The sequence below is a fragment of the Genypterus blacodes genome, unplaced genomic scaffold (assembly GCF_046128005.1).
Source record: "Genypterus blacodes isolate CSIRO-AG114 ecotype Tasmania unplaced genomic scaffold, CSIRO-AGI_Gbla_v1 ptg000133l_1, whole genome shotgun sequence".
In the NCBI taxonomy this organism is placed as follows: Eukaryota; Metazoa; Chordata; class Actinopteri; order Ophidiiformes; family Ophidiidae; genus Genypterus; species Genypterus blacodes.
This window is the reverse complement of record NW_027466935.1, coordinates 2,542,562-2,566,206: the sequence shown is the minus strand read 5'-3', so window position 1 is coordinate 2,566,206 and position 23,645 is coordinate 2,542,562. Positions and strand designations below refer to the sequence as shown.

Sequence of the window (23,645 nt, the reverse complement as noted above, 5' to 3'; positions counted from 1 at the left end):
CACTACGGCAGACAAGAGCATTTGCAAAACAGTCCAAACACTGATTATTGTGTTTATAATGTTGAAGTAAAAAGCACTGTAACTTTCCAGAGGTTTATTGTTGAATAGAGACAGAGTGAGGCTTATTATACCCCAGTTGTGCAAACTTAAATAACGATTTAATAACCAATAATAAGTCGAGATGAGCTCTTCAGAGGGCTGCCGTCTTTGCTCTGTGTGCAGACTAACTGACGTGGTTTGGTGACCCGGGGCTATTTAACATTACCTGTGAGTCACCCCAGATCGTGACAAATACTTTGCCTCAGGGACAGAACTGTTTAACCTCTCAAAATATTTCCACCGCCCTAACCATGAACAAACACATAAGTGGCAGGTGGATATGACAATATGTAATAAGTCCGTGTAAATAAGGAATTTGTATCCTGGCTGTTGTCTGTTGGGAAAACCTCACTCTCGACCAGCCCAAGCTAAATATTTAGACTATCATGTGTGTCTTGTATGGAGAGGAGCCCGGTCACAGCCCAGATGGGCCTGCTGGTTGCTACAGGGTTATTCTATCATGTATCAGAGCTGGGGGGTCTGTAGCATCTTGGTGTACAAAATAAACACGAGTTTCCTCAAAAAAGTCTGTTAAGTCCCCTTTTATGGGACACTATGTTGTCCCTCCGGTCCAGTTTGTCATCCACACCACCGCACAAAGTTCTCCGCCAAGTCTCCCTGTGTCCTCCCTGCCTGCTTAGACGCAACAATCACACTTCCACTTCCATTATATTGCAAGACGTCAGCGCTCCTACGTTCCTAGGGCAACGCGCTGAAGCTTCGCAGCAAAGGATCATGGGAAATGTTTAAGCTAGTGAAGCGGAGGGAGTTTCGAAAACTGTCACGCTAACTATGGTATAATAACCAGTACTTATGTCGTCTTTCACCTTGTAGTTGATGCGATATGTGTACGAGTTCTATTGAAATGTTCCGGTGTCGCTTTTCCGGGTTCGCTGCTCTACACAACGAGGGAGATTCGCTAAGTGGCTAATGCTAGTTATGTTTAGCTTGATACTGTTTTGATTCTAGCTATGCCGATAACTAGCAGTTACTTTGTACTTAGCCACACAGTTGCCGAATCGGAACATTCATTTTGCGGCGAATGAGCTTATAGTTAAGCATTATTTGCCCGTATAGCGGAACCTGTAGCTTTGACTGTTTTGACCGAGCAGCAGAACTGATGCTGCCTGTTCAACATGGAGCTCAAGCTGGAGGTTGTGGTGTCGTCCAGCATCAAAAGGAAGAAACCATGGCCGCGATTCTGCTGGCTTGGGCAGGTAAAGAGAGTCAAAAGTTAAATAAAGATTAAATAAAATGTCCAGTGAGGCAACAAGTAGGTTGAACTGTGTCCATGAATCTGTGTCATGTCTCTCTCACGTGTAGGAGAAGGAAAGTGTGTTCCTGTTAGATGACAAACGGATCAGTGAGATCAACATGATGTCTGGTCGCACCAAGAAGAAGACTCCCAAACTCCATCCCTTACTCAACAATGTGGTGACTATGGCTTCATCTCACAACGGTGAGTTTACACGTGTCATCAAACACATGCACACATACACAAACTCACAGAGTCATGATGTTGATGTTGTTGATGATGTGATGTTCCAGGTATGTGGCTTTGCGGACTGTTGGCCTCAGGGGAGCTTTTTCTGTGGAACAGGGATAAAGACTTACTGAAGACCGCTGCAGGGGTCACACAAGTAGCTCACATGATTGCAGCTGTTCAAGGTATGTTGGTATCTTTATAAACAATAATACTCACAGGGAAGATTGGATGTATGAGTTAAGATAACGATTCCCCGTCTCTCTTAGCAACCAGCTCACAGCCTGCCGAAAGGGGCGTGTCGCAGGTGAAACGCTACACTGACACTTGTATTGCATTAGATATCTTATCTTATCTTTAAACTGACAACATAACTCAAACTCAACAGCTGTGAGTGCGGAGCGAAAATAGACCCAAAAGAATTGCGGACCTCAAACCGGGAACTAGGATCTTAACATCACGCAGAACATCACGCAGAAACGAGAATCATAAAGGTTCAGTCCGGACGTCATAGACTTCTCTCTTATGGCGTCAGTCTCTCATGTGCGAACACCAAATGGAGCGGACAAACTCCCAACATTGAGCTTTTTAGGTGCTGCGGAAAAACGCAGTTAAATAAAAAATAACTAAGTCTAATAACTAATAATATTATATATTTTATTTTTTTGCTTTTGTTCCTCGTTCGTTAATGTATATGAGCTATATTTAAAAATAAAACCAAGTTCCAGCTTTACACAAGGGACTTTGAGTTGTATACCATAGACAAACTAGGGCAGCATGTAGTTGATCCTGTGTCTGCCTCCTGCTACCCATGATTGATTGACTCACCTGATCTGGCCTCTCAGATGTGGACATCATCTCAACAGTGGGGGATTTTTTTGGAGACCCTAAATCTCCCCCTGGCATCGTCAGTACATGTGTGTTGACTTGTCAGGACAGGACCTGACTAAATCTTGCCTCGCTATGTTCCAAATTTACCATTGAATATACTTTATGTGTGTTTGTGTGTGTCTTTTCACAGGGACCCGCACACGTCTGTCTCTCCGTGTATCAGGGGATGGGATGCGTGTGCTCCTGGTTGCCATGACGGGGCAAGTCTTCCTGTGGGAGTGTGTGGATGTCAGGGATTTAGTAGGGCTCCGGGATGGAAGTGTCAGGGGACTCTGGGCACACATACAGACACACAAAGACACCATTCTTCCTTCCTCTCAAGATAAAGAAGCAGCACAACACGGAATCTTTCTAAAATCACAGGTCGGTATTCATTGCAGTGTCTATGTGTCTGAAATGAGTTTGCGACAAGCTTACAAAACCGTCTTACTTCAGTATTTCACTTTTCATACTTGTATCTTTCTCCACTAATTCCAGACAATGGGTGATGCCTGCCTATTAGCGTTTGTGTTCACATCTGGGGAGAAGTTAACCGTCACCTTCCTGAAGATTCAGTGGGAAGTGCGCTCTCTGAGGGTGGGGTGAGTGCACACGTGTCACGCTCACTCACAAACACGCAACTCACAACTTTCCATCTTAATAAAGAATTTAACTGAGATGTTTTTCCTTGCAGCTCTGTGGGATACAGCGTACAGTGGGCCAGCAAGACATTCCCTTTGTCTCGTCTTGCCCCATCCTGCCTCCCAGTGAAGTCCAGAGGGGCACTGGTCCCAGCCTTCTCTCCAGATGGCAAGCTGTTAGCCATTGTCCTCAACCAGAGACAGCCTAGAGTGAGCAACAAGCTTCTTTTTTACCAACTGTATCCTCTTGAATCAACTGCATTGCTGGATTTCACAGTTTATCTTAATACATCTATAACACTGTGTTTTGTATTTGATGTGTTTCCATGCAGGCTACACAGGTTCTGTTTGTGAGCACGCAGAATTTTGTTTCAATTTCAAGCAGCCTGGGGGGATGTGGAAGCAAGAACCTGAACATCCCCTCTAAATATGTCAGGTACGCTACGCATGAAACAATTGATATCATATTTAGTCTGTAGCTGTGGCTGTTGCTCTCTAAGAATGAAGACCTCCACCAATGTCAGAAAAGGTTGTTGCGTGTTGCCTTAGATGGGAGCCATATTGTATTAGTTCCTCCTTTAAATGTTTGCCGGGATGTGTGTGCGTTGTTTACGAGGAACTTGTATTTGTCCTCTCTGTTAGATCCTACTGGGTGGGCAGTGTGAGCTGGGCACCAGGCGGCCTGTTCCTGGCTTGTGTTCTGAAGAGAGGCTCTCTCCTCATGCTGGCTCGCCTCGGGGGGCTTCTCTCGCTAACCAGCTCCGGGTGCAACGTCGACTTTGGTCCTGCACACTTCCTTCCCCTGCACCCTCTGGTCACTTACCGGTACAATCTTTGAGACCTTTCACTCATCCCTCATTAGCCATTGATGCATGTGCAAGCCATTCCTTACCTATTATTCTTTGGAATGACCTTCTTAATTCTTATTTCTCCTCTTTCATCTGTAGTCATCTTTTCTATTGATTCCTTCACTGTCACTTTTCAGCAGAGTTAAGTCATTGCCTCTATCTTATTTTTGTTGTTGCATGGATGCATCATAAATTCCCTGTATGAACACTTATTTTAGCAGCTTTACACTTCTTTTATGATACATTTCTTCCTCTTTTTCATAATATCCCTCTCTCTGCAGGCCCCCGGTGTCGGCAGGAAGAGAGGCCTGTCTGTCCAGCTCCAGCATGTCTATGCAGGACATCCTGAGGCAACGATACTCTGTGACCTGGCATCCACGGCTGCTGTATTTCATCGTGTCTGATGGCTACATGGCCACAGTCTTGAGGGTTCTTGACAGACCTTCCCCTGCTCTGCTGATGAAAACGCTGCTTAAGGACGCTCACAGGGACCTGGAGAAGGCCAGCCGCAAACTGGAGAAGTCACAGGTGGTACACCCAGGAAATGTGTGAATAGGGATAGTCTTTGTTGTGTCTCCTATTGTATCATCATCAACTTTCCCAAAAATGTAGTAGAAGCCAAAATGATTGAACCCCAGTGTGTTTAGGAGTATAATCAGACTAAATGTGTTTCTTGACTTGTCCTGTTTTGTCACTACAACCATTTTTAGGTGCACACTAGAGCGTGGTTGGAGTCTGTGTCTTGCCTGAATCCGGATGGCAGCCTGGAGCCGCTCACCATGGTTACATCTGGCCTCTGTGCCACAGACTCTGTCCTTTCCCCAGCCACGGATGAGTCTACTTTACCCCCTTTCCTGCGAGATCAGGGGACACTGGGTAGCACCAAGGAGCTCTTTCAGAAAGTACAGGTCTGTACTTAGATAGATCCTGATCAATAGAAGCTGTTGTATGAATTGTTTGAGTCATTTTCTGTTTTTGTTGTCTGCTAGGATTTCTTCGAAGATGATTCCGATTTAGATGGACTGCCTGCTGGTTCTCATCGGGAAGATGGCGGTCGTCTGGAGTTTGCCTCAATGTTCGACACACTCCACGCCCTAGACACCCAGACTGTCGCCGGACCGGTTCCCCATCCGGATCGCGGAAAGAGCTTTGTCGAACCGGAGAGGAAGCCTCCTCTTCTTCACCGTGAGCTTGGGAAGATCCAGGGTGGGCTGTTGACGGCATGGGCCTTAGGCATGTCTTTAGGAAGTGCTGTAGAACACCGAGGACGTCTGCTGCAGCACACACTCTGCTGCGTGGTGCGATTCACCGCTTTACTCCATTTGAACCCAACCTCCAAAGTGCGCTCGGAGAAGAAGAAGATCTCAGTCACGGCTGCCTTCCTTCACCTTCTGAAAGCCGTCCTCTCCTTTCTTCCCTGGGACGTCACTCGCTCAGACGGGCCGAGCTGCCTGGAGCTGTTGGTGGATCTCAGTAAACGGCTGGTGCGCCTGCTGCTGAACCCGCACCCGGAGTCGTCCTGTCAAGTATCGTCTCACAGTTTATCCACAGCCTTACTCATCCTGCAGCTGGCCTCCGATTGTCTGGACCGCACCTACAGTCGGCAGCAAAGAGCCGTCTGGACCTCAGCGCGGGAAGCATCTGATTCCCAGCCCCCAGATCTCTGGCCCTCTGATATATACTATGTACCCCTGCTGCAGGATGAGAAGGAAGGGAAACCCAGCTCTTCACAGAGGACCTGGCCGGTCCCCCAGAGGCCCTCTAGCAGGTTTCTGTTTTTGAAAATATGTCTGTGTTTACAAAAAAAAAGCATAATCTGTTTGTTATTCTGTGGATACCATTCATCCACAGATTCATAAGCAGGGCCTGTTGTGTGTTGGGTTGCTGGAATGTAGAATGTAAGGCAATCTCAAAGTAACAGAAGAGTGGTGATTTTCTGTTTTTGGACAGATTGTTTGCAGTCTGGCAGTGGGTGTATAAGATAGCCCAGCAGTATGTGGAGGAGCTGAAAGGCTTCAAAGGCTGTGACGGCTGGGAGGAGGAAGAGCAACAGTCGTCTGCCATCTTGTCCCAGATCCAGACAGCTCTACAGGCAACTGGGGAGAGGCTAGAGGATAATGCTGCGCTGCTGAGTTACCCAGGTCTGAAACACCAGGACAGATTTAGTTGTGTGTGTTGCTTGGGGTCACACCAAGCACAAATGGTGGCAGGAGTATTACTGCTAAACCCCTAACCCCTCTCTTTCCAGGAGAACATCTCTTCCTATTTGGCTTTTACAAAGAAAGTGCTGACGTGTGGCGATCAGAACTTTGCGAAGGGAGAAAGAAAAGTGAGAAACTTTGCTCCAGTTGTTCCGTTACATAATGTGGTCACACAAACTCTAATCATGCCTTCTCTCTGTCAGACTGTGATGGCAGTGTCTTCCAGGAGACGCGGCTGTGTCTGGCTCTTCTCTATGGGCTGCTGTCTCAGTACCGTCTTAGAGAAGCTCAGGAGTTGGGCGACCACATGGCTCGTCTGATACTGCACAGGGCGGGACACCAGAGGGACAACTCGCCCTATGTATCAGGTCTGACCATACATCTGTGAGGTCAAGCTGTGACTCCTTAATATTCAACATCAAAGTCACAACAGAGCTGACAGAACTGAAAAGATCATTGGTCACACAGTAGCTGCATGTCACAACCTTACTTGTATGCTTCAGTCAGATGTGACTCATTGTTGTCCCTTGATTTCTCAGAGCGTCTGGTTTATACAAAATGTGTCATACTGTGACAGAAAGACATTTTATTTGTTGGCTCTGCCTGTGTGTCTTGTGCAGATGCTCTTTCCTGGCTGCCTGTGGACCTTCACAGTGAAGCAGCTTGTGCTGTGATTCAGAGTCTGGGGAGATTCATGGCTTCTTACTTCACCAACCAACCCCTCTGCGTCCTTCCTCCACACAATGTGGCCAGCCTTCCTCCACTTCATCTACCTCACGGTATTATACTGTCCAATCTGTCCAGTCTCGACCTTTGTCACGTTCCAGTTTGGTAATATACTGTATATGTTTTCTCAGGCCCCAATGTTGGACGCTTGATGCCGCTGTGCCAAGAGGAGGTGGCTAAGGCCGTCAGAGTGCAGCATCTGTCAGACGTGTGGACTGTAGACTATGCCCAGGATCTTCTCTTGTTAGGAGGTCTACTTCCTGAGACGGTGTGGCTGGCTTACCATCTTGGCGACTGGAAGACGGCAGCCTCTCTGAGCCTGGCCTACACAAGTTACTGCACAAACCACTGTGACTTCACCAGGTCAGTGTGTGTGAAGGATATGAACACTTTGTTTTCTTAACCACATTATTAAGTGCTGTACATGTTTAATTACAGGCTCAGAAGGCGTGAACTCCACCTCCCTAAAGCTTTAGAGCCAGCCAGCATATTTCAGGCTGAGCTGGAGTGTCTTTTTAGCTCTAAAAGTGACTCACAAAACCATGGAGATGACGACAATGACAAGAGCTTTACAGGTTTGTGACACCTGCCAAATACTCTATGAGTTGGTCACAAGACGCATACAGTAGTACCCTATAATTTCAATCTGTGTTCCCTTCACTAGAGCCTTTGGAAGGAGGGGATTGGCAGTTGTTACAGGTTTCCATACATGAGATTCTGAAGGCTTCAGTCATGGCTGGCGTGAATGTTCTTTCCTCGCCCCTGTCTTCCTTGCTGGATGCGGCCAAAGACCAATGCTCTTGCCTGTCTACGTTAGTGCCGAACGAATTGTATCTGCCTTCCCCGCCTCTTTACTGCCCTCAGCCTTCCCCAAACACACAGGTACATTGCAAAAGAGGATCAACTTTTGTGTTTTTACGTATAAAAAACTCATAGTAATTACAATTTTGTGTTGTTTTCATACTTAGGACCCGAAAGGGACATTTGGGCAGCTGACAGAAGTTGTGTCGCGCCACAAAGTGTCTCTTGTTCTCCAGAGATTGTTGTTACTTCTGCGGTCTGCTCGTTGTTGCCGTCCGGCTGCTCAGTGGTACATAAGTCATTTGCGCCGTGCCAGACACCTGCTACACAAGGTATATCTACCAGATTAAAACTTGACAGATTTGTGTTAAAATGCAGCAACAGTTCACGATTTGAAATGTTGCACGTGCCTGTGGATTTCTGTTTTCATCAGCTAAAGAACAAATACGCGTATCCATCCGCTTCTAAAGAGGAGAAAGCTTTTCCAGAGGGCCTGATGAAGTTCATCACCCGTAGTGGGTTCTTCAAAAGGGGGCCCAATAAAGACGGTCAACTAGATCCTGATGTTGTTCAAACAATCAGTAAGTTGCACTAAACTGTGAACTGGGATGTAAACACTTTGTAAGGTAGTACAAATTCTTAACTGTCAACTTATCTGCTTCAAGCCTGTTTCAGGGAGCTCTGTGGTTTATGCTGGATGCTCCATGTCAGGGACCAGCTCTCTATTTCCTGCAGGAAGTATCAGGCTGCCAGACAGCTCGGTAGAGACAAACAGGTAGTTCTCTCTCTCTCTCTCTGTGCGAGTGTGTGACACGTTCATGCATTCATATTTTCAGCCACTGACTCAAGCATTTGATTGCGTGTGTGATATGTGTTTGCTAGATTCCAGCTGATTCCGAGGTGAGATCGTCCTGTGCAGATGCTCTCCGCTGGGCCTGTCGCTATCTGCCTTTTTCCCGCTTCCTTAACGCTGAGGAAGTCCTCCAGGACGTACTGCTCAGCCTGGTGTCCGAGCTTCCTCCTGTCCCTCTGGTGAAAACTACTTTCTCTCACATACTCATTGTTTAAGAACGTGAAAAGAAAGTAACCGCGAGTGAATTCATTTCCTGTCCTTGGCTGTTATCGGCAGGTGGCAGACACGGTGGTACGAGCCTTCCCAGAGGAGGAAGAGTCCGTCAGGGTCCCTCTGAGGGAGAAGTACAACTCACTGCTGCAGAGACTGAGGCAGAGCACTGTCTATGGTACTGTTACCTCTTGTATCTAGTATGTAGCCAATGTTTAAATGAAAATATAGTGGACCGTCTCACCTTTTAGAAGTCCAGTAACAACCTGAAGTAACCTTGGAGATACATTAGATCACTCAGCAGAATGTGTCTTGAGTTTACAGTAGTTCCTTTTAGTAATTGTTCAAGTATGCGGCATTTAATGATTCAATGATTCAGTGTCAGTACTTTCTAAACATATTTGATGCATTATTAATGTCTCTCCGTCACATGTGATCCCATCTGTAGAAGGAGAAACAGAGGAGGCAAACGAGCCCATTATGGTTCTGATTCAAAACAAACGCAGGCAGAGAAGAAAGCATCTCGTGCGTTTGCGGAGGCACCTGGCGCCGCCCGAGCTCTACCTGTGGGAAAAAGTGGAGGAAGAGGAGGAGAGGGGCAGCCGACGTGGGCTGGACATGCTGAGGCAACTCTCTCTGGGTACAAGTCTGAGTAATAGCACCCTAACTGACTGTGGCTACCCTCCGCTGTGTAGCGATGGAGACACAGCGGAGAACACGTCTGAGGCCTTCTCTCCTGACCTGCATGGCAGACCCAAACCCAGGTAACCAGCGTGCGATGCAGAGCCACATTAGAGTGAGATGTTTCTATGTGGTGTGGCTTATTCTGCGGTATTGTACTTTGCAGAAGCACGAAGGTTGAAGCGCAACACAGAGAAGATGGAAAGAGTTCTGCTGTTAAGATTGAAAGTGCCATTCAGGAAGAGAGTGACAGGTGCCCTGGGTCCGTCAAAGCAAACAAAGGTCATGTCAGTTTGCAGCAGCTACCTGTTGTCGGCACGTGGGAGTTTGAGTTGGAAGACGAGGAGTTTCTCAATTTCTTGGAGCTTTTCCTCAGCTACGTGCTAGAGAAGGACGGTGCCGACGGAGGGGACTCCAGCCCTGAACTTCCTTTGTTGAAGGGATTCTGCTCCCAGCTGAGGGAGAGAGAGCTGTACTCTCTCACCTTTGATGTGCTCACCACTATACGTCGCCGTCAGAGGGATGGAGGCCATTCATCGAAGAGGCAGAAAGAGGGGAAGGTCACTCCGGTGTTCAGAGCTGGTTGCTGCTACAAATGCGTTGAACTAGGTACCACACCTGAGCCTCAAGCCTCTGGAGTCTGGAGTGAAGACCACCCGTCCAGAATGAGCCTGTCTGTCACCTCTCTCCCATGGCTGAAAACTGGGAAACAAAAAGGTTTGTTTGGCCTCAAACAACAGATGAGAGTGCGTGCAGAACAAACAGTGAAGGTGGCACATTTGAGTGCTGACACAAGCCCTATTAGAAGTACCTTTCCCCTGGAGCAACCATCAGAGTGCTTGGCGTTTGGCTCCCGAACGTCCTTAGAAATCATGACAGAGCTGCAACAGGACCTGGATCCTCAACTAGAGGCTCAGTTTCCAGAACTGGGCAGGCTGCTGGAGTGGATGGTTCGCTGGGCCGATAGGAGGGTGCTACTGGGACACCGTGGCAAGAAGAAGGAGAGGGTCGGAGGAGCAGCTGATGAAGGAGTAGTGATTCGCGTTAAAGCCTCCGCGCCCGCTGTCCTCACCTCCCTCAGTTTGCTGGGTCACAGATACTCCATCCTGCTCGGAACAGATCGTTACAGCGACCACATCAGGGTCCCGCCGACACAGTGGACTGTAGCGCCTGTGCTGCAGCCTGAGGTAGATCCACACCTGGAGAGAGAGAGCAGTGTTGATACAGGCTACCCTGGTTCAACCAACACCCCCACCACCGTCCCCGATCACAATCTACAGCAAGAGGAGCTTTCCATGTGAGTGCTTTACATGTATTTATGTATTACTTCAGTTATGGACAATTATGGTCTTACTTCAACAGTGTGGTCTTGTTTTATTACATAGAAAGTAACTCTCACTCCTTCCCTTACCTTCCCTTCGCTAGTGAATCTCATTCAGATGAACAGGAAGTGACCTCTCAGAAGACACCACCACCGGAAGACCAAGATCAGGTGACCTTTGGCGCTGAGATAAGAACGTTGACCTCAAAACAGCCGGATCTGGATGACTTCCCTGTTACACAAGAACAAGAAGGTATAACATTAGAAAGGAATGATATCATCACGGTTGCTGTGAACAGAAATCTAATAATATGAATTATAATTGCTTTTTGTAGTAGATGAGACGAGTAAGAGTGAGGTCTTGAGTGCGTCATCCTCTTTGTCCAGTGGAAACATCTGTACATCTGAACGGGTGAGTGTGAGAGCTTGATATGGCCTTCATAAGTAAACTGCATGTCATCATGTGTATTAAACACAATTTATTTTCCTTTTCAGAGCTTAAGACTTGAGGACCTGGACTATTCAGAAGAGGATAAAGACTTGTCCATTGCCACCTCCCCGTGAGTCTGGGATGTGAAATTATTGCAGCATTTTTGTATGTTTAGGCTATAGAATATCATGTACTGTAGATCATGTTGTGGCATGTTCTCTACAGATCCTAACAGCTACATTATAAACTGCAAAAACGGTGGTGGAATGTGACACCAAAACATATGCATTTATTTCTTGTTGCATTTGAATGTCATTAGCTGTTTCGAAATATGTTTGCTATATATTTGTCCGTCATCTCTTTCCAGACCGAGTGAGGATGTAGATATCCCTCCACAGCCAGAGCCCCGAGCTCTACCTTCTGTGCAGCCTGAACCTGAGCCTGAGCCAGAGCCGGAGGCTGAGCCAGAGCCACATCCAGAGATCTCTTGTCCAACTGGAATGCAGCTCCTCAGCATACCTGTAGCTTCTCCAAATCTTCAAATCCCCAATGCTGCTGCTGCACCCACGGGTGATTCTACTCCTCGTATCCAGCAGTCAGTCCCTCCGAGTTTTCCTTTAAGACAGCAGGTGGGAGATGATTTATTCAGATTGGTCCAGGTGAGGAGCAGACACATTGGTGAGCATTGGACTTTTGTTTTGTAAAATTGCCGCTAATATGAAGTCTTTTTGTTTCTTCACCGCAGCACATCAACTATATGAGCCTGATGGAGGTTTTAGGAGCTTCATTTTCCAATGTGCAGTCTGCCCAGCAGAGCACCTGTTTGCCACAGTCAAATAGGAATCCATCACAGCCCAATGTGCCGTCAGCAAATGCTTCCAATTTTGTTCCTCAACTAAATATTTTGCCTGTTCAAACTTCATCTGTGGGACCTCAGGCACAGGCCTATGCACCAGGCTCTGGATCCAACAAGCCTCCTTTCAACCAGACCTCAGAGTCCAAGTCTGCTGATCAACGTGCCACACAGAGCTCAGTGAACCCCTCTGCTATTACACCATGCAGTGCTTATACTGGTGCAGAAGGAAGTTATCAGGTATTGGCGACATTTCAGTCGAATGATCTTTGTTTGATACAATTTGTTAAACTTTCACTGTGAACCTTTGACTTATTTTCTCTTTTATTCCTGAATTGCAGCCATTATCTATCCAGGCTCAATCACAAGAAATCCAGTTTGAGGAGAGCAGGAGATTGATTCCTTCCTCTCAAGGGCTTCTGACCACTATTGACCCCAGTCACACATTCCCCAGTGTGGTAAAGCCTTGTAACAGTAACATCCAGAATGTCCCTGCTCCCCAGGTTTTGGGCTTGAAGTTACTTCAACTCCACCGCCCTCAGACACCGCAGCAGAGTTCATTACACTCTATGGCAGCTCAACATCCTCAGAACCTGCACTCTGTGAACACTCAACAACTCAATGTGGCTTTTAACAGCAATCCACCCCAGGTTCAAACTTCACAGCCTTGTTTGGACCGATCCAGAGGGCCAGAGCTCTCCATTCTCCCCTCTGTTCTACCAGCTCACAGACCTGTATCAGCCCAGGGCCTCCACCCTCCTCAACAAAGCTTCAACACACTCCCTAAATTACTCTTACCGTCTCCCCCCTGGCCCCCTCCTCCTGTCACAGCTCCGATTGGAGAAACATCCAGTATAAAGCTTTTGCATTTAGACTCCCAACCGAAAATGGTAAGAAGTAACTTAATTTACAGCTAGATTCTTCAAATAAGTATCATGATATTGTTGGAACCTATGTGGAATGGTGTGTTTCTCTCCCAGGTTTTGCCTCGGACAGCTCCTTCGCCCCCACTGAGCCGTCTCATGACCCCCGAGGCAGTGACATCTTCACTCACAGGGAGACAGAATGCTGAAGAGGGAAGACTACAGTTACTCAGAGTAGATCCACCTCCTCAAATGAGAAAAGCTACCAGTCCCATCACCTCACTCTCTACCAGGAGGTGAATACATCTCTAAAAATGGGTTATACAAATTGGAATGTTAATGTTTAGATTGCTTATTGGCTGCACGGTACCTGTGTTTTGCTCATAGGCAGAGAAGGAGAGAGGAAAGGATGCAGACAGGAAGGGCAAAGGTCACATTTAGACCAAATGACTCCATCATCTCTACACAACAGGTGGAACAATCTCATTTCTAGGAACACAATTACTGTTACCAATGTTCCAATGTGACGCCGTAACAATTTTTTGTTCCAATATGTGATTAGCCCACTGAAGGAGAGAAGCCTGCCACTCATGACAAAGAGACCACCACTCAGCTGGACGCTCCCATTCCGACTGGTTAGTGTGAATTGCATCCCCAATCACACACACTTCAGACCTACATAGTAATAATAAAGGAAGTTTCGAGTTGCCGGTTAAAAGTGTATTGATAAGTTGTCCAATTAAACTCCCAGGCCCTTCACTGACTGGCCAGATGTTATTAGAGAGGGCCGTGTCCACTACAGCTGAGCTACACGCCTTCGCTTCCACATGTAAAAGACCACCAAAGTGTCACGATGCTTTCACCAACACAGACAGAGGTGAGTTCGTTGGAGGGATTGATGGAAAGATCATAATATTTGAATGATGCATTAATGCCCAAGACATTGTAACATGGATGTGAAATTAAATCGGCATTTCAGGCACGTAAACAATCCTTCTGTTCTCTAAAATGGGGCATTAGAAATACGGTTATTTTCTTTGATATAATTCATAGTTCATCATTATTCACCTTGTCTATGCGTTTCAGTTTCTCCTCCCATGCTTGTGGATAAATGCGTCTCCCCCCAAGACGCTCTGCTTCCTGTTGGCCCTCAGTGTGAGTTGACCAGCACAAACGGTCACTACTACTTCTATGTATTGTGGATACAGTGAGGAATTTCATGTTGTGTGTGTACGTGTGTGTGTTCTCCATCCAGCACAAAATTCAGTAAGGAATTGGTCCAAAGATCTACCTGTTGAGATTGCAGAGGAAACCTTACAGGGCCCAGCGAGGAATCTGGTAAGAATACCGGTGTAGAGCTTTAAATGTGAACTATAGATTATTGTACTATTGTTGTTATTGTTATTTGTCTCATGTGAATGTTGCCAATTGCATTAACGTCCTTTCTTGATGTTGTTGTTCGTGTTGTTTAGGATATGGAAGGCCACAAGTTTATCAGTGTCTTTGATCTAGAAGACGAGGCCCTGCACCAAGATTTGCCACCACGTCTCAGCCCACCAGTACAGGACGTTCCTTCCACCCACCCTTCTTCACCCACTTCAGCACAGCTTCATGTACTTGCCACCTCTGTTATTAGGGCTGCTGCTGTGCCAGAAACTAGAACTTGTCAACCCCAAATGGAACTGACAGATGAACGTCCCCGGGTCCCAGCTACACCCCTGGTTTGGTTTAATGCCCGTATGAGTGAGATGGACGCTCAGTTGGCTTCCCTTCAAAACATTGCAGACAACATGGAGAGGAACTTCTCTCGTGCAAAGATGGTAGGTATCAATTGTTTATGTTTATTCTTACATATTGTTTATACTGTCCACGATTAAAACTTTGCATGTAACGCTGACATAAGTATGTAAAAGCTCCTTAACCAGCCAGCCCTTCATTATCTCTGTGTAGATGGGGAACACCACCGAGATGCTTAAACCAAAGAAAACGGTCAGGCTGTCCATTCCGACGGAAGGTACGGCCCCTCTGTGAAAATTTAACTTTAAAAACATCAAGAAACAAGACTTTTGTGTTTATGACCCTACAGCCTACACCTTACATTTGTGAAGTGGTATGCCGTGTACACATGTATTTGTATGTGAATTGTATATTCCCAGCATGGAGACCGCACCCCTACTTGTCACATGGACTAAATGCCTGGGAAGAAGAAGCTGAAAACAAAGCTGAAGACGAAGAAGAAGAAGAAGATGAGGAAGAAGAAAATCAAGAAAGCTATGATGTCTCCTTTACTCCTCACAGTCATGGCATTGATTCTTCATGGCCTCAACTGCTGCCAAGTAAGAGTGCACTCGATTCTAAAATGTAAATGAACCTTTTCACTAACAAGGCTGCAGACAGCGGAAGGCACACAGATGTTAATATGTGGTGCTGCGGTGGAAAGCAATGTTACTGTTTGAAATTGAGAAGAACATAAAGCCTTTAATTCTACTGGAATGTTTCATTAGTATGTGGTCATTCAAATGTAGTATTTAATCTGTTTGTGTTGCTCCCACAGCAGAGAAGGATCAGGCGTCTGTAGCAGTTGGACCATCCGCAGAGTAAGTTTGAATTTGTCTTTGAACAATTTACGACGTATATTATCTTATATATTATACTTTTCTATATGAATGTGCTCTGTTCTGACGGTTTCACGTTTTTTTTCTCTGTGTTGCTCATTCTCCAGATGGGAGGAAGAGACTCGGTCAGATGGGTCTGAGCTTAACGACACAGCAAATATCTTAGAGGAGTTGGTCAAAGATGGCTTTTTATCCTTAAGTGACCTGGATGCGTTCAAGTCACAGGCGGCACACAGAAGGTATACTTACTTCTAATGAGTACCATTTCAAATACCTGTGAAATGTGATTATCACTGAGCTGTAATTTAATGTGACTGACAACAGGCTGGACCTGGAGCAAAATCAATGGATGTCGGAGAAACATGTTGCTCCTGACGATGAGAGGAGAGTGTTCAAGAGCTGGATGAGAAGTAAACAAAGGAACAGACTGGCAGCATATCAAAAACAGAGAGACGGGCTGAAGGAGCAGGAGAGCAGACCTTATTCTACCTCTGTGACGGTGCTGAAAGTGCTCACATGTTCACTTGAATTGATATTCCACTCTACTGTGTTGTGCTAATGTTTGAAATTGCAATGCTGCTGCTTTCTCCAGAAACCAAATAACAGACATCCAGCCAAGATTTGCAGAGCCAGAGATAAAAAAGACAAGTATGCATCTGTTTTAATTCGCCTGAATACCAAAGACAAGCGTGTGCGTCTGTCTAACTGTGATCTGTGTTTTATAGACGTTGTCGGACAATCATTTGGGAACATTATAACCAGAGGATACACGACGCCTGTGCTTTAGCCAGGGACATGCGTGTCAAACAGCCAACAACAGCCAGACCCCCTAAATGGGCTGCTCTGCCCGCCTCCGCATGGACCGTTGCTGCTCAAATGTCGGACAGCAGGCACAGGTATTCTGCAACAATCATGTGACCAGGATCTCTCTACTAAAAAAAGTTTAAAAATAGTGTCAAAGTGTAATGTTTTTGGGTTTTGAACTAGTAATTTTGATCATCAGGTTTTTGGTTTGTTTTATCATTAACCAAACAGAAGCACATGAGTACCTTGAATAGACTCTGTACAGACTCAAACGTGTTTTAACTTGTCTCTCTCTCAGGATGCAGAGTTCCTTTGTGGACGATAGAAGAAATCACCTCAGGTCTCGCTCAGGACAAATTCAGTCCCATTGGCGTCCCAGGACTGCTGAGGAGCATGGACGCTCTTTGTCTGCAGACGATTATCACCGGAAGTTTGGGCTAGACAGACCAGGTGTCGTAACAATAGTTTAATCATTTAAATTCCATCATGTATGACTCTCTCTCAATACTAATAATCTGACATTCACACCACGTGGTTATGATATGTGGCTTTTGTGTTAGTGACCTCTCTGCCAAGGGACTACCTGTCTCAGGTGACCAGACGTGGTATGATCCATGACACCAAACAGACTGTTCAGTCACACCCAGCCAACCTGGATCACCAGAGAAAGACGAGCACATTTCCTTGGGGAGGAAGAGCAACAGGAAGAAATGTTCAGATAAAGGAGAGGAACACAGAGGGGATGGACCTTGAGGACTCCCAGTCTAAACCAGTACGAATTAAATCTCCTTTTCTGCAATTGCATTTGAAGTGGCTGAATAATACATTTCAAATATATCCAATATAAACAATCCTGGTTTAAATGTTTTCTATTAGTGCTCAAATTCAGTATTTACTAAAGCAAATGGAAAATGATTTGGTATTTATGAATGCCACTGAACTGTACATGTACTCAAGTCGTACCTTGTTTACTTCACAGGTCGTGGCTGAGCTGTCGGGTAACCAGGGAGATGAAGGCAGTGCTGCTGCATCAGGGACGGACTGGCTGGACAAGCTGCCTGAAAGCGGCAGCAGTGTCCTCAGCAAAATCGACTGGGCTGCCATTGAGAGAATAGTGGCTGGTGAAGATGCTCATGACTTGTGTGAACTTTAAAGACAAAACTCACTCACGTGTTGTGTCTTTTGAATTTGAGTTTACTTGAACAGCTCAAACAGATGTTCATGAAATGATTCGATAATGTCCCAATGACATCTGTGATGTCCTCTCTATTGAATGTGTGCCATTTGTGTGTGTGTGTAAACCTTTCTACAATTTTTTATTTATTTTTGTAATCAATAGACTGCACTGTTAGATAAAAACAGAATATAAAATGAAGCATTTAAAACTGTTTTTCTTGGACCTCCTTCCTGAGCCCCTTGCACCTGAGAATTCATGTTGTGATATTTGTTTTATCAGTAGGAGATGCTACAAATACAAAGATATTCTCCAATCAATCAATGTGTGGATTCCTATCAGGATGTGATGAGGATTTCCTAAACAACCTAATCTGGCAAAAAGTGTTCTACCAAAGAATTACTACTGTGGCATTTTGGGTGTTTTCCCTTAGGAGGTTATACAACAAGAGCTTTACAAAACATAATTTTCAGGTCGTTTATATCTGAAATAGGTCACTGATATTATTTAGGTGGAAGTTGCTGCATTCTGTTGCAGTTCCGTAATTTCCCCTGTGTGTGGCGCAAAGACGTTACAACGCAACAAGAAGCTAACGAAGAAGTACTTCCGGAGGTCAAAGGTAATCTCTGTTTTTGAAAACATGGACCCTAGCAAAATGGATGAAGGTAGCAACGTTTTTGTTGTTTCATGTCTTGAACATTTGATATATTGTTTTAACACAAGATGTGTGATTGTGCGGGTCCATATATCCAGTTTGTCTGCTTGGAAATTTCTCAATCAGCGACGATGACCATTGAAATCAGTTGCTGTTGCTAATTTCTGTTAGCTAACTTGAGTTTGTGTGTCGTAGTTGTGTTGTTATTGTCCCAGACCTTTAATGTGACCCACGTGAGTAGAAACGATGCTGCTAACTGTGCTTATGTCTTCACATTCAAGACGAATTGTTACAATCTGGATAAATGCAGCGTAAAGTTAACAGCTAGTTAACTTTAATCAACTGCTTAATCAAGCTTTAAATTATTCACACAGGCGTGTTTAGTCTTCGTCTTCTTTTGTTCTTGTTATTATTGTTACTATGTGGTAAAGAATGGAAATTTAAGCCCTTAACAACATGATTTGCTCAAAGGAATAGCAATAACTTACACTCTCAGTTGTGTAGTTTCGGAAATAGGTTTTTTAGATATCGTACCAAATTATCTTAGTTGTAGTCTCTGCTCTCTTTTTCTCTTGCGGTTTCTTATTGCTTGTGGGATGAGTTACTCCATTACGGCCTCATTCAATCATTCCAATCTCTTGAGCCCTTAAAAAGGCCTTAAAGTGCTTCTTTACCTTAACGAAAGAACTATCTTGACTAAATGAACGGCCCTCCTGCTCTTATATGTTGTTGAGACTGGATCATTGTGATGTAATGTACAGCATGTGTGTGTTGCTCTGACTAACGTGTGGTAATCCTGTGCTCTTTTGCAGACAAAATGAGTGAGGATGGAGACATTTCCTCTGTCATGGGATTCTCTGGATTTGGTATGGAAACTGTTACACCTATGATCACATTTCTTTGATTCCTGGCAGCAGGATGTCTGTCAGTATGTAAGTGGATGAGCTGTCTGTCCCTCTGCTTCACCTAAGCTCTCTTGGTTCCTTTCAGGTAAGAAGGCTCGTACATTTGACCTGGATGCTATCTTTGAACAGACCAGACGGACGGCCATTGAGAGGAGTCAGCGAGTATTAGGTGAGTTTGTCACCAAGCGTGATCTGGAAAGAGCTGTTTGGTTTGGTTTGCTGCTGGTGTGTGTGTGTTTGTGTGTTAACCAGAGTTGTTGCTTCCTTAGAGGACAGACATAAGTCGGAGGAAGAAGGGCAGAGCTCACAATCAGTGAAGTCATCAGGTCAGGCTCAGAAAGCTAAAGCTGCGACTTGCAGGTAACAACAGTTTTTTTATGATAAACTAAAATATTACAGTTTAATTTTGTTGTCAATGTTTCAGACTGGACCTTTATTTTGCAGAAAACAAGAGAGTGAGAGCAGCAGTGGTTCAGACTCTGACTCTGACTCAGACTCTGAGTCTATCGGGCCTCCACCTCCTCCTCAACGTAAAGCCCCACATCACGACGACGACGACGACGATGATGATGATGACCTTGTGGGACCCCCTCTGCCACCGGGTTACACAGGCAGCACGGCTCGCAGTGACGACGATGATGAAGACGACGATGCAGGGGCGGCGGAGGATGAGGACGATGATGTATGTCTGATGCCAACATTTCTGTTTTGTTTCATCTAGAAATTCCTAATCCCGCCTCTTGTTTCTGTATTAATTGTTTCCCCCACTAGATGGCAGCACACCGCCTCTTTCAGTACTGCACTAGCGCTGTATCACCAGTAATTTGCTTATCATAATAGATGATTATGATTATAGTTGCATTTCAGCCTCATCTTGTTTTATTTCCACCTGTCTTTGCTTCTTCTGTCTACCCACAGAATCCAGTGAAGAGGATTCCAGATTCGCACGAGATCACTCTGCAGCACGGCACCAGATCAGTAAGTCCGTCCTCCCTCAGCTCTCAGTTTTTAGAAACATCATTCATACAGACACGTTGTTGATATACTTAATCGCCCTTTTTCCTATCATGAGTAGCCTGCAGTTACATCATTTTTGACGTTTTCCACTCAGTGACTTACTGAACTGGATTTCAATATTTTGTGATTCAATTTCAGCAATAATAAATACAACTTTTAAAACTAAGGCACTAGTTTACAGCCATTTTGGCAACTGTGCTGATTGCAGTTTTAAACAGTTTAGATTTGAGTGACTCCAGCCTAGGAGAAATTTTAACTATGTTTGCTTCCACTCCTTAGTTTTGTTGCTTTGGACTTCGAATCCAAGCATCGACTGTACAGGCCTGTGGGTGGCATTTCAATGGTTAATGATATCCTCGCCTCCCCAGGTATCGGCGCTCGCCTTAGATCCCTCCGGAGCTCGTCTGGTGACCGGCGGATATGATTTCGACGTGCGATTCTGGGATTTTGCCGGGATGGACCAAGCTCTGCAGGCCTTCAGATCCCTGCAGCCCTGCGAGTGGTGAGCGAGAACACACACGCAACATCGGCTCAGTTGCCGAACATGTGCTCGATTTGTTTCAAGCGGACATGAAACACTCGCAACTTGATACATTCCAGTGTGCACACATACACAAACACATGGTTCATTGAGCCTCCCGTTACCTCTGGGACATCCTTCCTTTTCATTTAAAATGACCCTTTTAGAAGCAGATGGTTGAGATGCTTTGAGTGTTTGTGTGCTTGCTCGTGTTTACTCTGTGTTCCACTGAAGCCATCATCAAAGATTGAATCCACTCTGGGCTTTTTGGAAAGCGGCGTGGCCGAGCTCAAACAAGCTTTCCCTTATTAGCAGAAATTTACGCCACATTTAGTCTGATTACAGTTTGATCCATTAGCCTGTATGCTTTCCTGACCCACTGGGCTTTATATAAAAAGCTATGTTGCCAGGGCCGCTGCTCCACTTTACTGACCACCCCAACGACTCAAACAACACCAAAACAAGAAACAAACCTGGACATGTGACGCTGTGTACCGGACCAAAGAAGTTGCCAAAGGCCCCTCAAGTTAAAAAAACGACATTACTGCCAGCACCACTTACATTCAACAATAAAACTTTCTTGCTTCCTCCCATCCACCCCCTGCCGTGCTAATGCTGTTTGACATTGACCTCAATTGCTAATAGCACTCTGGGTAAGTGGTCCGCATTGTCCGTCTCTCCAGTCGCACGCATTCCTGTGTGGAGCGATTGCGTGTTTCTGTATTGTAAACAGCCAAACCTCCCACCCCCTGTTATCGAACAGGGCTTGAACAGCTTGCAGATGGCTTCCAATAACAAGAGAGTGGACGCCAGAACACCAGCTCAGCGAAGAGCAGATAACTGAACAGGAATGCAAACTGCCAGCATCTTCTGTGCTTGTCTGTAATGTGTGTGTCTGTCCCCCCTCAGCCACCAGATCAAATCCCTGCAGTACAGCATCACGGGCGACGTCATCCTGGTGGTTTCTGGTAACGCACAGGCCAAAGTGTTGGACCGTGACGGCTTCAATGTCATGGAGTGTGTGAAAGGAGACCAGTACATTGTGGATATGGCCAACACTAAGGTACGACAAAACTCACACTAAGATCTTATTAATGGCATTACACATGAAAAGGCTCCGTTGCCCTGTAAAGAGTAACTACTACTTAAAGTTTAAGGTTAGAGGTTCAGCTCTACTGTGCTGTGTTCCACATTGTAAGTAGGCTGCCAAGACCTAATGGTAGCAAGGTGCAGCTATAAGCTTGTCTGTTTTTGTATTCGGGGATAATTGCTCAGCACAGCCGGGGGCCGTTCCCAGGGGAGAGGAACGCCACATGCTGCGAAGAATCCTCCCGGTCCGACCTGCTTCTACAAAGGAGGATCCTAATTAGGTGTCTGTGTGGCGGGTTTTACAACTTTTAAAGAAAGCAACATTGGCGCGCACTCGTCCTTCCTTCTGTACCAGCTGCAGTGCATTTGGACACCATATGATCTACTGGAAGGCCCATTGATTACAAGTAGCTCTTTCCTGTCCCGCTGGGTCGCATCTGGAGCCGGTCGGAGACGGGAGTTGGGTCAGTGCAGATCTGTTTTTGGCCCGGTGAAAAAAAAAACGAGCTGCTCGGTTAGCTCGGCGTGGTTAATGAAGTGAATCACCCTAACTTCCACTTTGCCTGTCACCAGGTACTTACACACTCCAACGCACCCCGATGTAAGCAGCGGACGCATACCTACACACAGCATGCATGCATTCTGACAGCGTATGATTACACGTCACTAATAGCCACGTTTTGGCCGATTTCATTCATTCCCTGAGGCTGACTGTAACCATATTAATGTCACACACCAACCCATAAACCTTTACTCCTAAACCCACAGCTGTCCACCATCAACTAATCGCAAAATTGATCCTTTAACGCACACATGCCTCCCGTTTATCCTCCGAGCTTGTTTTCTTTTCCATGTCATTAACATTGTCAGTCAGTATATCGCTCTGTTTGCCTTTAGTCATTGGCAATTTGCTGTCCTAAACTGTCGAGGAAGACATTTACACGGGCAAGTAGTGGTTACTTCACCCACTTACGAAGCTATCGCGGTGGATGTTTCTGTTTGTTTTGAAGCCGTTAGACTGAGCATGGAAGCAGTTAAGTCATTTAGGAGCCATTGAGGGTTTGTCATTAGTCCTTTGTAGATGTTACAAACCAGGCGGTGTCCTTTTTATTATTTAAGTGCCGTGCTTAAAGTATTTGACAGAGAGCAGGCGAGCGGCTCTCACTGATCCACACATACCAATATCATTTGGTCAGCTTCTGCTCATTCAAAGCTCTCCCTTTCTCTTGAGCCCGCTGTCAGATAGAGGCACGTCACGTCTGAAGCCTCTTTGTAGCACTTTGGAGCGTTCATCTGACCTGGCAGTCGGGTAGACCTCTTCCTCGTCTCCACCGCTTTGAAGTCATTTGTTATGAGTAATTCGCCACAGGAGGAAACGGCTAAATTACTCTGCTAGGAGTTCACCGCTCAGAGCCGTGACCCCCGGTCTGCCGGTCGGCTCTGTTGTAAAGGACGACCTCTCTTAAGGATGTCAGAGCTCAAAGCTGCAGTATGAGAAATGGAAGGTCAAACGCATCCCCGCTGCAGAAGCCTTTATGGTGCATTCCAACCGGGCTATTCTACAGGAACAAATTGCTCTGTAGGCCTTTATGTTTGTAGTTTACACCACATTACCCCACTTGGCTTATTCCAAACTACACATCTCAACATGCATAATCCAAAATGATTCCCCCTGCATAGCAGTTTCGGCTCAAGATATAGCACGCAGGAACAGGAATCCTGGGAAACCGAATTGTGTAGATTACAAAACATGCCCCAGCAAGAAGAGTCTAGAAATCATAAAGGACCGTCGGCTTCATTTTCTTCTCGCTGGAACAATTTCCTTTATCAGTTTTCCTCTAGCTGTCATTGGCTGGAGCTGCTGAGCACTGTGCTGTATTTACATTTGCACGTTTTCTGCTGTTTTCAGGGCCACACTGCCATGCTGAACGGTGGCTGCTGGCATCCCAAGATTAAAGAAGAGTTCATGACCTGCTCCAACGATGG

At 45.7% G+C, this 23,645-nt stretch overlaps 2 protein-coding genes across 2 annotated transcripts in view; both read left to right on the top strand.

Moving 5' to 3' along the window:
- The first annotated feature begins 786 nt into the window (after nt 1–786).
- Nucleotides 787–17,668, top strand: cplane1 (ciliogenesis and planar polarity effector 1). Its single transcript, XM_076164226.1, has 48 exons — nt 787–1,316; nt 1,423–1,558; nt 1,648–1,767; nt 2,604–2,836; nt 2,951–3,054; nt 3,147–3,303; nt 3,426–3,529; nt 3,736–3,918; nt 4,223–4,469; nt 4,652–4,849; nt 4,931–5,709; nt 5,892–6,082; nt 6,190–6,270; nt 6,346–6,510; nt 6,763–6,921; nt 7,000–7,231; nt 7,307–7,443; nt 7,533–7,750; nt 7,837–8,001; nt 8,103–8,250; nt 8,335–8,444; nt 8,552–8,701; nt 8,799–8,910; nt 9,181–9,496; nt 9,580–10,710; nt 10,839–10,987; nt 11,070–11,146; nt 11,230–11,294; nt 11,532–11,823; nt 11,910–12,257; nt 12,359–12,907; nt 12,998–13,176; nt 13,268–13,352; nt 13,443–13,515; nt 13,632–13,757; nt 13,967–14,035; nt 14,136–14,218; nt 14,353–14,700; nt 14,831–14,894; nt 15,037–15,216; nt 15,435–15,477; nt 15,603–15,734; nt 15,820–15,994; nt 16,088–16,143; nt 16,221–16,391; nt 16,598–16,749; nt 16,860–17,071; nt 17,279–17,668. Exons 1-48 carry the CDS (start codon nt 1,236–1,238, stop codon nt 17,450–17,452), a joined length of 9,459 nt encoding a protein of 3,152 aa, XP_076020341.1. The 5' UTR covers nt 787–1,235; the 3' UTR covers nt 17,453–17,668.
- Nucleotides 17,669–18,082: 414 nt separating this feature from the next.
- wdr70 (WD repeat domain 70) overlaps nt 18,083–23,645 on the top strand; it is a 30,956-nt gene continuing 25,393 nt past the window's right edge. The window contains exons 1-9 of the mRNA XM_076164197.1: nt 18,083–18,138; nt 18,941–18,994; nt 19,119–19,202; nt 19,303–19,393; nt 19,478–19,715; nt 19,952–20,011; nt 20,419–20,552; nt 21,480–21,633; nt 23,569–23,645. Of these exons, the coding sequence (XP_076020312.1) occupies nt 18,114–18,138; nt 18,941–18,994; nt 19,119–19,202; nt 19,303–19,393; nt 19,478–19,715; nt 19,952–20,011; nt 20,419–20,552; nt 21,480–21,633; nt 23,569–23,645 (917 nt within the window). The 5' untranslated portion in view covers nt 18,083–18,113. The remainder of the gene's footprint in view (nt 18,139–18,940; nt 18,995–19,118; nt 19,203–19,302; nt 19,394–19,477; nt 19,716–19,951; nt 20,012–20,418; nt 20,553–21,479; nt 21,634–23,568) is intronic.

Bases quoted from the DNA above. Each gene is read 5' to 3' on its own strand.
- cplane1 (XM_076164226.1), top strand. From the start codon at position 1,236: ATGGAGCTCAAGCTGGAGGTTGTGGTGTCGTCCAGCATCAAAAGGAAG. The intron at 9,497-9,579 runs GTAACCAGCGTG...TGTACTTTGCAG, and splicing joins CATGGCAGACCCAAACCCAG to AAGCACGAAGGTTGAAGCGC. The intron at 14,895-15,036 runs GTACGGCCCCTC...GTATATTCCCAG, and splicing joins GCTGTCCATTCCGACGGAAG to CATGGAGACCGCACCCCTAC.